Source organism: Acinonyx jubatus, chromosome D4 (assembly GCF_027475565.1).
Source record: "Acinonyx jubatus isolate Ajub_Pintada_27869175 chromosome D4, VMU_Ajub_asm_v1.0, whole genome shotgun sequence".
Classification (NCBI taxonomy): Eukaryota; Metazoa; Chordata; class Mammalia; order Carnivora; family Felidae; genus Acinonyx; species Acinonyx jubatus.
In genome coordinates this window covers 38,340,281-38,355,628 of record NC_069391.1, presented here as the reverse complement: position 1 = coordinate 38,355,628, position 15,348 = coordinate 38,340,281, and the positions used below count along the sequence as shown (strand labels likewise).

General features: G+C 38.6%; 1 protein-coding gene across 2 annotated transcripts in view; it reads left to right on the top strand.

Annotated features, from left to right (window-relative positions):
• Positions 1 to 15,348, top strand: part of NFX1 (nuclear transcription factor, X-box binding 1) — a 72,698-nt gene that overhangs the window by 26,277 nt on the left and 31,073 nt on the right. For both annotated transcript variants that reach the window (XM_015073344.3, XM_015073349.3), the window contains exons 6-9: positions 757 to 828; positions 2,523 to 2,662; positions 9,881 to 9,980; positions 10,064 to 10,281. In XM_015073344.3, coding sequence (XP_014928830.1) covers positions 757 to 828; positions 2,523 to 2,662; positions 9,881 to 9,980; positions 10,064 to 10,281 — 530 coding nt within the window. The remainder of the gene's footprint in view (positions 1 to 756; positions 829 to 2,522; positions 2,663 to 9,880; positions 9,981 to 10,063; positions 10,282 to 15,348) is intronic.

Below are 15,348 nucleotides of genomic sequence, written 5' to 3'. Positions count from 1 at the left end.
TATTTTTTAAATGGTTGTATTTCTAAATTAGTGTGTAAGTTACCAGGGTATCTCTTTTGAAGAGAATAGTATCTATTTGAATATATAAATTCCATTTTCTAATTTTTTTGGTTTCTTTATATCATCACTCCTAGAAGAAGCATTCTGTTCAGAAGTCTAATTCTGACATATCGCATATCTCTAATTCCAGTTCTTTCCATGAATCCCTTTTTCCTTTGTTCTCTCTTTGCATTACTTACCAGCATGCCTTCCCTCGTGTCAGCCTTCTTTTCACCGATCCCATTGTTAGCCCATCACCTGATTATATACTAGCTGATATAAATGTCTGTACTTCTCATGGACCTACTGGATTTATGCTTTATTGCTTCACTCAGGTTCTGATCTTCTAAGAGATTCCATCGCCCATTCTGCCATTCATCTGAGTGGCAAGCTATTTTTATTCCTACACATCTCACTAAGTGGGCTAAGACCATCTATGGACATGTCATCTTTGTCAGACCCAAATAAAACCAGTATTTTGACTTGGGCTCTATTTTTCTGGTTAAATATTCTAAGATGATAATGCCATCAGTTCCTTCTATATGAAAACATTGTTGGTATCTTTGTTTAAATAGTTTAATCAACTTTAGACAAAGGCTAAAACATTTTGTAGTAGGTTTATTTGTTGCCACATTCACAATAAGACCCAGTAGGGGCAGCTTTGTTCAGGTTTGGATACATGAGTATGATTTATTCATCTAAGCCCTTCTCTTTTAGTCTCTGCCATCCAGGACCTTGCCCACCCTGCCCTGCCTTTATGACTAAAACATGTGAATGTGGACGGACAAGGTAAAGTTAGAACTGTACTCTAAAGACTTCAGTTTCTACATTGATGATTTATCTGTGAATTTCTAAATTAAGAATTAGTAGGTACATATAAATAAGTGATAAGCGTAAATAGTACTTTTTTGTAAAAAGTAGTTTGTTCTGCTGGCCCAATCCTGTTTTGCAGTCTTATAAGTGATTAAGAAGTTATATGCATGGTGAGATTGCCCATTTCAGGTGAAATGCCAAGGTGACAAGGACTTTTTTCTTAACCTCTCTAGTGGGTGAAAGAACCAGGATTGAACCCAGGCTTGTTAAGGTTCAGGACACAGGGGCCATTTACCTGTACCTAGCATAATGTCTGACATCTAGGAGGTTTTCAGTGAATATTGTTGAATGAAAGAATAAGTGACCCCAGAGCCCACCCTCTTTTCATTATAATAACAAGTTCTCCGTCATCAGGGCAAGGATCAGTGGTAGTTATGGAAGGTCTCTGAGGCCCAGTAAGACCCTGAAATGATTTCTGAACCACAAGACAAAATGGGATTGAGCCAATTTTCAGTGAATCTCATTTGTTCAGCATTTACTGAACTTAAAAGGATAGTAATGCAGCCTGAGAGTCACATGCAAGAGCTCTGGGTCAGAAAGACCAGGTCAGATCTAGGCTCTGCCACTAATTGGTTATTGACATGGGCAAGTTGCTTAAGCCTCATTTTTCTTATAAAATAGAAATAATAGTGTTCACTTCTAGGAGTTTTATTAGACATGATGCTGAGCCCTGAAACTGATTATTTGTGTATATAACAGTGAGTTTTTAAAACAAAGTAGGGGACAGAATACAACTCTTTTTGTTGGGGCGCCAGGGTGGCTCAGTTGGTTAAGTGTCCGATTCTTGGTTTGGCTCAGGTCATGATCTCATGGTTCATGGGATTGAGCCCTGTGTCGAGCTCTGTGCTGTCAGCACAGAGCCTGCTTGGGATTCTCTCTCTCCCTCTTTCTGCACCTCTCTCACTCACTCTCTTTCTCTCTCTCAAAATAAATAACTTAAACTCCTTGCAGGAGAGTAGACTCCAAGCTCTAAACCATTACCCTGCAAGAGACCTGAAGACAGTTGTCTAAAAGCACTGATCTCATATCCTTCTCTAGCCAATAAGTCAGCAAAATTAAGGTGCTCATTAGAACAAAGCCAGAATGATTTTCCCATCTGAAATCAAAGTCACATACAGTATGTCCTTAAGTATTATAACTGCATAAAATGCGAGAGTACTGGGTTCCAGGAGAATACCATTGTACTTCCAATCTGAGTTATGTACATTATAACTACCCCACCCACCCTGCAACTTTCCTACCTCTATCTGTAAGACATTGTAGGAGCTCCAGGCTCTTCCCCTCCTGCCTGGGATGGGGAGTTCCCCTACCTCGTGGGAACTCAGAAGAAATCCACAGAGAGGAACTTCACTTCACTGGTCAGAATATAGGGGAGAGAGAAAGGCAGGGTGGGAAATAAGGAAAACAAAGCAGGAGAAAAGAAGGAGTGGAGAAGAGGAGAGTGATTGAGGAAATAAAGACTGGAGGAGGGAAACAGAAGAGTGGGAAAATGGGGCCAAGAGAAAGGTTTCATAGTTTTGGGGAGGAAGTTTGTGCTTCGTTGTTTAGCTATCCAACAGGAACTTGTCCAGTGTTGACTAATTCTGCCTTTACATCTGTTTTCTTTCCAGGCACACAGTTCGCTGTGGTCAGGCTGTTTCAGTCCACTGTTCCAATCCATGTGAGAATCTTTTGAATTGTGGTCAGCACCATTGTGCTGAGCTATGTCATGGGGGTCAGTGCCAGCCTTGTCGGATCATATTGAACCAGGGTAAGTGGTGGGCACACCAACTAGCAATACTTGTGTACTTTTCTAGAACCTTATTTATAGTTGTGTTGATGACATGGATTGATTCACACCTATAGTCACAAGGCCTCCTAGCATTGTACCTTGGGTAGGGAGAATTGGAGATAAATTAATGCTTAGATGGTTTTCATTAGTTTAGTTACACAATACCACTATAGGTCATTGTCCTGTAGAATTTGAACAGTAGATTTTAAAATGCTGTTTAAAAATAACTACTTGGGAAATTAAAAAAATAAATAAATAAAAAGTAACTGTAAAGGATCTAGAAAGGCCAAAAAAATCTTGAAAAGAATGAACTTGAAAGGATTAAACTATCTCATTTCAAGACATTTAAAGTTCCAGTAATCGTGACATTGAGTTGTTGCTGTTAAAGGTAGACTACTAGATGCATGGAAGAGACTAAAGTCTAGAAACAGACCCACATATATACAGTTAGTTGATTTTCAACCACAATGTTAAGTTAATTCAATGGGAAAAGAAATCTTTTTACAGATGTTGCTAGAACAACTGGATGTATACATAAGAAAAAACAAACCTCAACCCCTAATTTACTCTTTTCACAAAATCAATTCTACATGGATCACAGACTTAAATGTAAAACCCAGAAACATAAAGCTTCCAGATAAACTATAAGAGAATATTTTCATGACTTTGGGGTTAGGTAAAGATTTCTTGGACAGAACAACAAAAATACTAACCATAAAAGAAAAAAATTGATACATTGAACTTTATCAAAATTAAAAGCTTCTCTTCATCAGAAGATACCATTAAGAAAATGAATAAATCAATTGCATATTATATCCAGAAATTTTGAAGTACTCTTACAAAGTAATTAAAGATGAACAATGGGGCGCCTGGGTGGCTCAGTGGTTAAGCGTCCGACTTCGGCTCAGGTCATGATCTCACGGTCCGTGAATTCAAGCCCCGCATCGGGCTCTGTGCTGACAGCTCAGAGCCTGGAGCCTGTTTCAGATTCTGTGTCTCCCTCTCTCTCTCTGCCCATCCCCTATTCATGCTCTGTCCCTCTCTGTCTCAAAAATAAATAAACGTTAAAAAAAAATTTAAAAAAAAAGTACCTATAAAAAAGATGAACAACTTAAACAATGAGCAAAAGACTTGAACAGATACTTCGTAAAAGAAAATCTATAAATAGCCAACAAACACACAAAAGGTGCTTAACACCTTTAAATACTAAGGAAATGTAAGTTAAAACCACAATAAGTAATATAGTATAACCACTTTAGAAAACAGTCTGGCATTTTCTTAAAAGGTTAAATGTAGAATTTTATCATATGACCCAGTAATTCCATTCCTGGGCACATATGCAAAAGAGATGGAAATATATGTCCACAAAAAAACTTGTAAATGCATGTGCATAGCAGTACTAGTCATCGTAGTCAAAATGTGGAAGCAATTCAAATGACTGTCACTTGAGGAATGGATAAACAAATGTGGTATGACCATACATTGGATTATTACTCATCCATGAAAAGAATGTAGTATCAATACATGCTATGAAGTAGATGAACCTCCCAAACACTACGCTAAGGGAAAGAAACAAGTCACAAAGAAACACATACTGTGTGATTCCTCTGTTTTTACAATAGTCCCTGATCTGCAGGGATCCCAGGCTACAGTGTATTGATGCCCTATAGAGTTTTATTTTATTAAATTTTACCTTGGTGTGATGCTGTTGATCTGTGTTGGCACCTAAAATAAGTAACAGCCCTATGAAATGTTTTGTGTTGTGTACTGTAAGAATTTCATGTAAGGAACTGTGCCATGTAATACTCAATTTCTCTTTATGGGTCCTCCTGGGAGAAATTCCTGTCTGGCTTTAGTTCCAAGACTGGTTGTTTTTCCTCAAAGACTATTGATCTTTTTATCTTAGAAGCCTCGTATGACTGACCTAATGTTTGTCTTTATAGTGTATTTCTTTTTAAGCTATGATTTTTTTCTATGTCTCTACCATTGTTCCACTTTTCACATCTTTAATTTTATGTTCTTTTGTTATATTTCATATATTCTTACATGTTGCCTCAAATCCATTTTGAGATAAGGCAGGAGTTAAGTATATGCTGGCAGTTTGGTCTTAACAATATAGATTGTGGTGTGAGAGTCCCTTTGATGTGGACCATTTATAGTTCTTAATTCATATTGTGCTTTTACTCACCTATTCAACCAGATCTTTTTTGTACAAATTTGTATGGATTCCCGTCTCTGCCTTTGTGTAGTTGATTTTTCAAACACAGTGGAAGGCTTTTTGTTTGTCCACAGTAAATATCTAGGGGACTGTTATGGCCATGAGTACAGTTTGTTTCTCTTCTCTATTTGTAATTCTCCTAGGATCCCTTTCAGCCTTATCTAGAGATTTAATAAGCATTCCTTCTGGGGGTTCATTCATGTGTTGATAAAAATGCTGAATAGGCTAAAGCTGGCAGCAGAGACCTTCCAGACTCCTCTGGTTCCATATTCTTAAGCCAACGGTGACTCCATCCAAGTCTTCTGTCACCAGCTCATATTGCTGTCTCTTGTGCCTAAGCATAGTGGGGCTTTTTAGTATTGTACTCCGATTATTCCCTAATTGATCAGGGGCTCCATTTTGGCTTTTTTGGTTTTTAATTTTTTTGGTTTTTATTTTATATTTGAGAGAGAGAGACAGAGACACAGAGCGAGCAGGGGAGGTGCAGAGAGACAGAGACAGAATCTGAAGCAGGCTCCAGGCTCCAAGCTGTTAGCACAGAGCGCAATGTGGGGCTCGAACTCACGAGCAGTGAGATCATGACCTGAGCCAAAGTTGGATGCTAACTGACTGAGCCACCCAGGCGCCCCTCCATTTTGTTTTTATTGTCACAGTTTTCTGACCTTTGATTCTTTTGTGGTTTTAATTGAATTATAATTAACATACAGTGTCATATTAGTTTCACATACTCATTAGTTTCAACATACTCATTTGACTCAGTGTTCTCCACAATAAGTGCAGTCACTGTCACCATATAATGTTATTATAGTATTATTGACTGTATTCTCTGTGCTGTACTTTTCATCTCTTTGACTTGTAACTGGCAGTTTGTACCTCTTAATCCCCTTCATCTATTTCATCCATCCCTCACTCACCTCCCTGTGGCAACTGTCAGTTTGTTCTCTGTATTTAAGAGTCTTGGGGTTTCTTTGTTTGCTTGTTTATTCGTTTGTTCTTTAGATTCACATATAAGTGAAATCATATGGTATTTGTCCTTCTCTGTTAGACTTATTTCACTTAGCACAATACCCTAGAGAGGTCCATCTATATAGTTGTAAATGGCAATGTCTCATTCTTTTTTATGACTAAGTAATATGCCATTGTATATATATATATACCACATCTTTATCCATTCATCTATTGATGGATTCTTGGGTTGTTTCCATATCTTGGCTATTGCAAATAATGCTGCAACAAGCATAAGGTGCATGTATCTTCTCGAATTAGTGTTTTTGTTTTCTTTGGGTAAATACTTAGTTGTGGAATTGCTGGATCATGGTATTTATGTTTTTAATTTTTTGAGGAACCTCCATACTGTTTTCCACAGTGGTTGTACCAATTTCTATTTCTACCTGCATTGCACAAGGGTTCCTCTTTCTCTACATCCTCCTCAATGTTTGTTATTTCTTTAAAAAAAATTTTTTTTAATGCTTACTTATTTTTGAGAGCAAGAGAGACTGAGCACAAGCAGGGGAGGGGCAGAGAGAGAGGGAGATGCAGAATCTGAAGCAGGCCCCAGGCTCTGACTTGTCAGCACAGAGCCCGACATGGGTCTTGAACTCATGGACCACAAGATCATGACCTGATCCGAAGTCAGATGCTTAACCGACTGAGCCACCCAGGCGCCCCAAATTGTATAAATTCTTTATATATTTTGGATATTAACTCCTCATTAGGCATCTCATTTGCATATATCTTCTCCTATTCCTTAGGTTGCCTTTTTGTTTCGTTGATGGTTTCCTTTGCTGTGCAAAAGGTTGTGTTTTTGTTGTTGTTGTTTTTTTTTTTTAATTTTATTTTTGAGAGAGAGAGAGAGAGCACTAGCAGGGGAGGAACAGAGAGAGAGGGAGACACAGTATCTGAAGCAGGCTACAGGCTCTGAGCTGTCTGCACAGAACCTCACATGGGGCTTGAACTCATGGACTGTGAGATTATTACCTGCGCAGAAGTCAGACGCTTAACCTACTGAGTCACCCAGGTGCCTGCAAAAGCTTTTTATTTGATGTAATCCCAGTAGTTTATTTTTGCTTTTATCTCCCTTTCCTGAGGAGACCTATCCATAAATATGTTGCTAAAGGCAGTGTCCAAGAGATTACTGCCTGTGTTTCCTTTTAGGAGTTTAATGGTTTCAGGTCTCTCATTTATGTCTTTAATCCAGTCTGAGGTTATTTTTATGTGTGATATAAGAAAATGGTGCAGTGTCATTCTTTTGCATGTAACTGTTTGATTTTTCTAGCACCATTTACTAAAAAGACTGTCTTCTACTCATTATATATTCTTGCCTCCTTTTTTATAAGTGAATTGGCCATATAGGTGTGGGTTTATTTCTGACCCTTGATTCTTTTGTTCACAGCTGTCTGCTCATACCTCCAAAAAAAAAAAAAAAGTCTCTGTTCTGTCTGAGCAGAAACTTAGGAAAGAAAAGCCCCCTTGCAGAAATTCCCAGTTACTAGGGTTTGTTTACGAATTCATTGATTTCATAAATGTTGGTTGTGTTTCCTACGTCTGTATTAATTCATCCAATAAGTTTTTATTGGATAAGTGAATCAATTTTAGAACCGGAGATGAAACTGCACATGTACTTACTAGAAGGTGGAAAGTAGATTTTAAAAATCAAGAGTCTTGGTTATGTCTTCATTGATTTGAGGCTTTCCCTCTTCTCATTGAAAGTTTTTGGTCTGTTCAATACAGTGTTTTATTTTACAAACATTATGTCTCATGTTTAGTTAGAAATATTTATTTTAATTTTTACTAAATACGTGATTTTATGATTTGATGTTTTTATAATATTACACTTATTCTAATGTTGATTTTTCTGTGTAAGTAGATATCTAAGTTGTACTGAGAAAGAAGGAAAGCATCATTAGGTCTGCAGGATTTCTAAATTGAAATCTTTTGGTCTGCATTTATTATGTAGGGTCAGGCATATTTGCATAGATTGATTTTAATGAGATAAATTTTCACTATCTTTTAAAAAAAATTTTTTTATTAAAAAAATTTATTAAAAAAATTTTTTTAATGTTTATTTATTATTTAGAGAGAGAGAGAGAGAGTATGAGCAGGAGAGGGGCAGAGAGACGGTGGGGGGGATACACAGATTGGAAGTAGGATCCAGGCTCTGAGCTGTCAGCACAAAGCCTGACGTGGGGCTCGAACTCACAAACCGCAAGATCGTGACCTGAGCCGAAGTCAGACTTTCATCCAACTGAACCACCCAGGCGCCCCTAAAAAAATTTTTTTAATGTTTATTTATTTTTTAGAGAGAAAGAGCATGAGAAGTGGAGGGGCAGAGAGAGAAGGAGACACAGAATCTAAAACAGGCTCTAGGCTCTGAGCTGTGAGCACAGAGCCTGATAAGGGGCTCAAACTCATGAACTGTGAGATCATGACCTGAACTGAAGTCGGACACTTAACCGTCTGAGCCACCCAGGCTCCCCAAGATAAATTTTCATTGTAAATTGAAAATGTAAAATGAGGGGCACCTGGGTGGTTCAGTCGGTTGAGCGGCCGACTTCGGCTCAGGTCATGATCTCACAGTCTGTGAGTTTGAGCCCCGCATCGGGCTTTGTGCTGACAGCTCAGAGCCTGGAGCCTGCTTCGGATTCTGTGTCTCCCTCTCTCTCTGCCCCTCCCCTGCTCATGCTCTGTCTCTGTCTGTCTCAAAAATAAATAAAATATCTTAAAAAAAAAAAAAGAAAGAAAGAAAATGTAAAATGACACTTAGAAAAATTATATAAGTTGATGAAAATTAATTCTTATCAGACTTTGTTACATTTTAATACATCAGAAGCATAACTCCTTAAACATATTTATTCCTGCCCTCAAGAAATAAAGAAACTCATTACTTCTTTTGTTGTTGTTGTTTGTAGGCTATATTTAATTAACATATTTAATTAATGCATCTAAAAACATATTTTTTATTTCAAAATGTTTATAATTTTTATAAAGTCCCAATAAATGCTTTTTGCTAACACCACAAAGAGCCATGGACATAGGACGGAGGCTATCACTAAAATATTCTTTTTTACGTATGAAGTTCTTGGCCTTAAATAATAAAGGGATCTAAATTTTGCAAGACGTTAATGATGATTAATAAGAAACATCTCTAAAACCACACAGAATTAACTGTAAAGAGCACCTCCTGATCATGGAAGTCATTTAAAGGAGCAATTAAGTTAGGGCCTGAAGTCTGATGTTCTGTCACAAATTTATAGTGATTGGGTTCACCCTCTACTTTTACCAATGTAGGCATATTAGAATTCATTATTTCTTGAACCCATTGGGAAATCTATAGAAGTTAGGCTGGGTTCTTTATCTAGCAAATAAAACTCTTGAGTTGTTTGAACTTCTTACTCAGTATCAATTCTTAAACATGATTACTTCAAATTCAACAATAGAATACAAATTATTGAAGATTTTATATTGTACCAGTTTTTTTATTCCTTTTTAGCAGTAGAGAGTTTTTCCAAGCATTTTCTGTGAGCCCCAGTATATACAGTACTAAATCTCTGCTGCTTGGCTTGAAGTGAAGATGGGAATGATTTAGTCATCAACTCCTCCACGACTATCACCAGCTTAGTTTCCATCTTCTGTAACATCTCCAGAGGACCCCAGGGAGCCACACAGTAAATGGCTCTCAGCTATGGCCTCATGGGCCGGATAGTAGCCTCTAAATTTAGAGAATTGCTTCACTTTAATGCTGCTTTGGGGATGCGCTGCAGAGGCACCATGGGATATCAACAGTCTTACAAGGCCTTTTTTACTTCTGTGCTAAAGCTTCTCAGGTGGGTCTTAGAGCTGCTATATATGCCACATTTATTTCTGCATCAGGTCTGATCAACATTAATGAGTAGCATTTTGTGCTTTCTTATAGATTGTTTGGAAAATTTTAAGAACCCATGCAGGTTACTAACCTTTGTTTTTTAAATTGTGTCCTCAAGTATGCTACTGTGGCAACACTTCCCGAGACGTGTTATGTGGAACAGATGTAGGAAAGTCTGATGGATTTGGTGACTTTGGCTGTTTAAAGATATGTGGCAAGTAAGGTTTTATGTTTTTCTCAGTTAGAATAAAGCTGTATTTTATGCAACAATTATGTAATAGTCTGTTGTTTTTCCTAACAGGGACTTGAAATGTGGGAACCATACGTGTTCTCAAGTGTGCCACCCTCAGCCCTGCCAGCCATGCCCACGGCTCCCCCAGCTGGTGCGCTGTTGCCCTTGTGGCCAAACTCCTCTCAGCCAATTGCTAGAACTTGGAAGTAGTGGTCGGAAAACATGCATGGATCCTGTCCCTTCATGTGGAAAAGTGTGCGGCAAGCCTCTGCCATGTGGTTCCTTAGGTAACTAGTAGGCATAAAGTTGTCTTTAAAAATATGAGTGGAAGTGTTTGGCAGCAGTGACTTTATAAGGAGAATAGTGTTAAATTTTAGTTATAATATCAGAGGCTTTTAAAAATATTAATGATCAAATTTGTGTGGGTACTTTTTCTTTCCTCCTCAAAAATTTCAAAATGTGAAAACTCACATTTACCCAAGTGATCTCTCCTTCTGCTTTGGGTATTTTATTGCTAACTCAGGACAGTTGTGAGATACTATCCCATGAGGGGGTTATGATTTCTCTTAGCCTACACTAGTATGGACACAATCTATCCTTTTACTAATCCAGGGTTCAGTGAGTGTTTAAAGGCCTTTTCATGTAATAGGAACATGTTAAATAACTGGGTCAGATGTTTAAGAACTAAAATTCTAAGTACAATAAAACTTTAGCCATTTGGGTCACTCAAGAAATACATTTTCTATAGCTAATTTTCCGATATAGTTGAGGAGTAACACCTCTTGAGCATCACTTTGGATGGACAGTTTTCTAAAATTCACATTTTCTTCTTTCTTTAAATAGAGTTTATTGAAGATAAGTTTTTCCCCTTTGTTGACCCAGAGTCATCATTTTCCTGAACCTCAGTTGTCGTATCCTGCTGGGTACACTGGTGCCCTCGGGGCCTGCTGAGGTTTCTCAGGCAGTTTCCCCACACTAGTGTGCAGTTTGAATTGTTTATCTACTTGTTAAAGCTTTCGGTTGTTTATTTTCCTGGCAATGCTTTTAGCATTAGTGACTCTCCCTTTCTTCTGACGTGTGGCTTCTGATTAGTTGGATATAGAAACCAGAAGAGATTTGTTTGAATTAGCTATAAAGTAATAGTCTGAGTTCTGAGACGTTCTGAGGCATTCCTTGGGGGAGGTGCTGGTATAGTTTTGCAATGACTTGGCACCTTCTATCCTGGGTGAGTGTTCAAAGGCTGTGTGTTTAGAAGAATGGATGTAGGCAACTGAGTTTGTGCCTACAGAGGTGTTCCTGTAACTGCAGCAAAGCTAGAATCTTTAGGTTTGGTTTCCATGTTTATCAAAAATAGAGATTTCATATTTCTTCCAAACACCAGCAGGAACCAGTAGGTACATCCTACTGTATTTTTTACAGTCTGACTTTAAAATTGTGTATAGAGGAGAAATGTTCTTTTCTCATATTTTAATACACGTTTCAACTGCATTAGAAAATTCAATTGTCTATTGGTTCTCTTTGCCAACTGTGAAAATGTATCTTCAGATAAACTGTAAAGTGAAGATCAAATGACTTCAAAATCAAGAAGGATGGTTAAAGTCTTCCCTTTTCAGAAAGCTCATGGGTCAGTTTTATAACAATTTTATATACGATGACCACAAGAAATCCTACCATGGGGCTAAAATATGTTGGCAATGAGAGAAAGACAAAATGTGAAATGGGTAATACAGGGGGACTTGAGCAAGGGAAGAATAGTAATTATCACTATAAACCAGCCCCAGGGGTAGGATAAGAACAGATCAAGGGATTTGAGGGTAACCACTGTACCTCATCAGGTTTTTAATCATAAAAAATTTGTAAGGAATTAGGCTGAGTTGGATTGAGAAGCTCAAAGACAAGCCCATGTGAAAACAGTGGCTCTCAAGTTTATTCAGATCTAGCTTATCCATAGAAAGTTTGCTGAGGTCTTTTAGTGTCTCACTCAGTAGGAATTTCTATCCTAGATAAATAGCTTTAGTACAAGACACTAGGTAGAGTTCTGCTTTCACAGTGGAAATATGAGGAGCTACATGGACCCACTCCCCAGCAAAACAAGCAAAACTGGGGAAAAGGAATCATTTAAAGTATCTGGAAATTGTCCGATGGGCATACCTCAAATGAGTATTTATTAAAGAAAATCTACTGAAACTCAGTAAGAACAGCAAGAGGCTATGTTGTTTAAGTCACAGTCCATTCCCTCCCTTCCACCACCAGCTCCGCTTAACAAAAGCTCCACTCAGGATAGGTGTGCCAAGAAGATGAGGCTTCCTCTACCCCTAAGATCCCAGTCAGGGGTTACCAAGTCTCACTGGGAGGAGCACACTGCCAGCATTTTTCATCCCCTCTAACTCCAAATTGAAGAGGCTAAATTTCTGGGACACTGGCTGGCTCAATTGGTAGAGCATGCAGTTCTTGTTGGGGGTGTAGGTTCAAGTCCCACATTAGGTGTAGAGATTACTTAAAAATAAAATCTTAAAAAAAGAGGCTACGTTTCTGGTAGACACAGCTGAGAGTTGCAGGCTCCCTTCCATACAGCCCACCCGTAAGTCAGAAGTTTTACTCCAATCACAGCAGGTTAGAATATTGGGGCCCTAGTCATCTTCACCCCAGCTCATTTGTAGAGCAGAGGCTCTATGCTGAAAGATACAAGCCAAGAAAACCAGAGGCTACTGTCCCACTCACCACCAAAAGTAAGTAACTGAGACTTTTCCTAGGGAGAAAGGTAGTCCATAAAAAAGAGAGCTCCAAAGTACTCTCCAAAGGAAAGGACTTTAATTTGAAATAATGTAGAGAAGTTCAGGCCTAAAAACCCTTCAGAAAATAATAGCACTTCTTGATTAAGGGCAGCTAGCTAAACTGTAAGCCAGCTAGTTCAGCAGAAAGAACCAGGGAAAGAGGTAGCTAAGAGGACGCCTCTGGGGTCAGAACAGACTTCACAGACTTGCCTCAAAGACTACCCTTACCCGATTTCATTGGATCAGACTGCTGAGCAATTTATGCCCAACAGAGAGAAAGTAGAATGAAGAAAAGTGAACAGCACTTCAAAGAAATGGGAGTACTTTTAAGCACGCAAACATATGTAATGGGAATACCAGAATGGTAGAAAGCAGAAAAATATTTGAATAACTGAAAACTTTTCAAATTTATTGAAAACCTTTAATCTGTATATCCAAGCTCAACTCCCAATAGGACAAATTCAAAATGTTCCACACCTAGACACAAGTAAAAAGCTGAAAGCCAAGGATAAGGAGAAAATCTTGAAAGCAGCAAGAGAAATATGACTCCTTACATACAAGGGAACCCCTATAAGATTAGCAGCAGACTTCTCATCAGAAACAATGGAGAACACTACATCACAACAAGAAGATACTGAGATGACCTATTCAAAAGTGCTGGGGAAAATATACTGCCATCCAAGAAGCTTCTATTCAGCAAAACTATCTTTCAGAAATGAAAATAAAGGGGCACCTGGGTGGCTTAGTCAGTTAAGTATCTGACTCTTGATCTCAGTTCAGGTCTTGATCTCAGAGTTGTGAGTTCAAGACCCATGCTGGGCTCCGCACTGGGCATGAAGCCTACTTTAAAAAAGAGAAAGAGAAGGAAGGAAGGAAAGAAGGAAGGAAACACAATTTATTGCTAGTAGATCTACTTCACAATAAATACTAAAGGAGTAAGTTCTTCAGACTGAAAGCAAGTAAACCCAGATATAAATTCATATCCATATGAAAAATCAAAGAGTAAATGTAATTGCATAATTATAAAAGACAGTATAAAAGCATATTCTTTTTGCAGCTGACTTAAAAAGTAGTTGTATAAGATAATATGTAATTGAATTATTAGGGTTGTAACATGTGGAAATATATCTGACAATAAGAGCACAAAGGAGGTGGGTGAGATCAAAGTAAGGAAGTGAGGAAGTGACTCCAAGTGGTAACTCAGATCTGTAGCAACAAATGAAGAAAATCAGAAATGGTAAAGATGATAAATGTAACAAACTATGAATGTATGCTTTCTCTTTTCTGTTTTAATAGACATAACATTACATAATAGTATATTGTTGGGTTTGTAACATGTAGACGTAATAATAGCATAAAAGAGAAGAGAGAATAGAGCTACATAGGAGTAAGGTTTCTCTATCTCACTGGAATTAGGTTAGTATAAATCTGAAGTGGATTCTGGTAAGATGTATATCGTAAGTGGGGCGCCTGGGTGGCTTAGTCGGTTAAGCGGCCGACTTCGGCTCAGGTGAGTTCAAGCTCCGCGTCAGGCTCTGTGCTGACAGCTCAGAGCCTGGAGCCTGTTTTGGATTCTGTGTCTCCCTCTCTCTGACCCTCCCCTGTTCATGCTCTGTCTCTCTCTGTCTCAAAAATAAATAAACGTTAAAAAAAAAAAATAAAAAAAAAAAAAGATGTATATCGTAAGTCCTAGAACACCCATTAAGAAAATAACCAAAAATAAATATAGTGAAATGGGGTGCTTGAGTGTCTCAGTTGGTTGAGCCTCTGACTCTTGATTTCAGCTCAGGTCATGATCTCATGGTTCATGGGATTGAGCCCCTGCTTGGGATTCTCTCTCTCCCTCCTTTTCTGTCCCTCCCCTGTTCACGCACGTGCACACACACTCTCAAAAAGGAAATAAACACGGGGGCACCTAGGTGGCTCAGTTGGTTAAGTGGCCAACTTCGGCTCAGGTCATGATCTCAACTGGTTTGTGAGTTCAAGCCCCACATGTGGCTCTTTGCTAGCCTGGAGCCTGCTTCAGAGTCTGTGTCTCTCTCTCTCTCTGCCCCTCCCCTACTCACACTCTGTCTTTCTCAAAAATAAATAAACATTAAAAATTTTTTAAAAATAAGGGCGCCTGGGTGGCTCAGTAGGTTAAGCCTCTGACTTTGGCTCAGGTCATGATCTCACGGTTCGTGGGTTCAAGCCCCACGTCAGGCTCTGTGCTGACAGCTTAGAGCCTGGAGCCTGCTTTGGATTCTATGTCTCCCTCTCTGTCTCTGGCTCTTCCCCATTCATGCTCTGTCCCTCTGTCTCTCAAAAATAAATAAACATTAAAAAGTAAATCTCATCGATTTAAAAAAAAATTTTTTTAATAAATAAAATAAACATTTAAAAATATGCAGTGAAGGGGCACCTGGGTGGCTCAGTCAGTTAAGCATCTGACTTCGGCTCAGGTCACGATCTCATGGTTGGTGGGTTTGAGCCCCGTGTCGGGCTCTATGCTGACAGCTCAGAGCTTGGAGCCTGCTTGGGATTCTGTGCCTCCGTCTCTCTCTGCCCCTCCCCCACTCATGCTCTGTTTCTCTGTCTCAA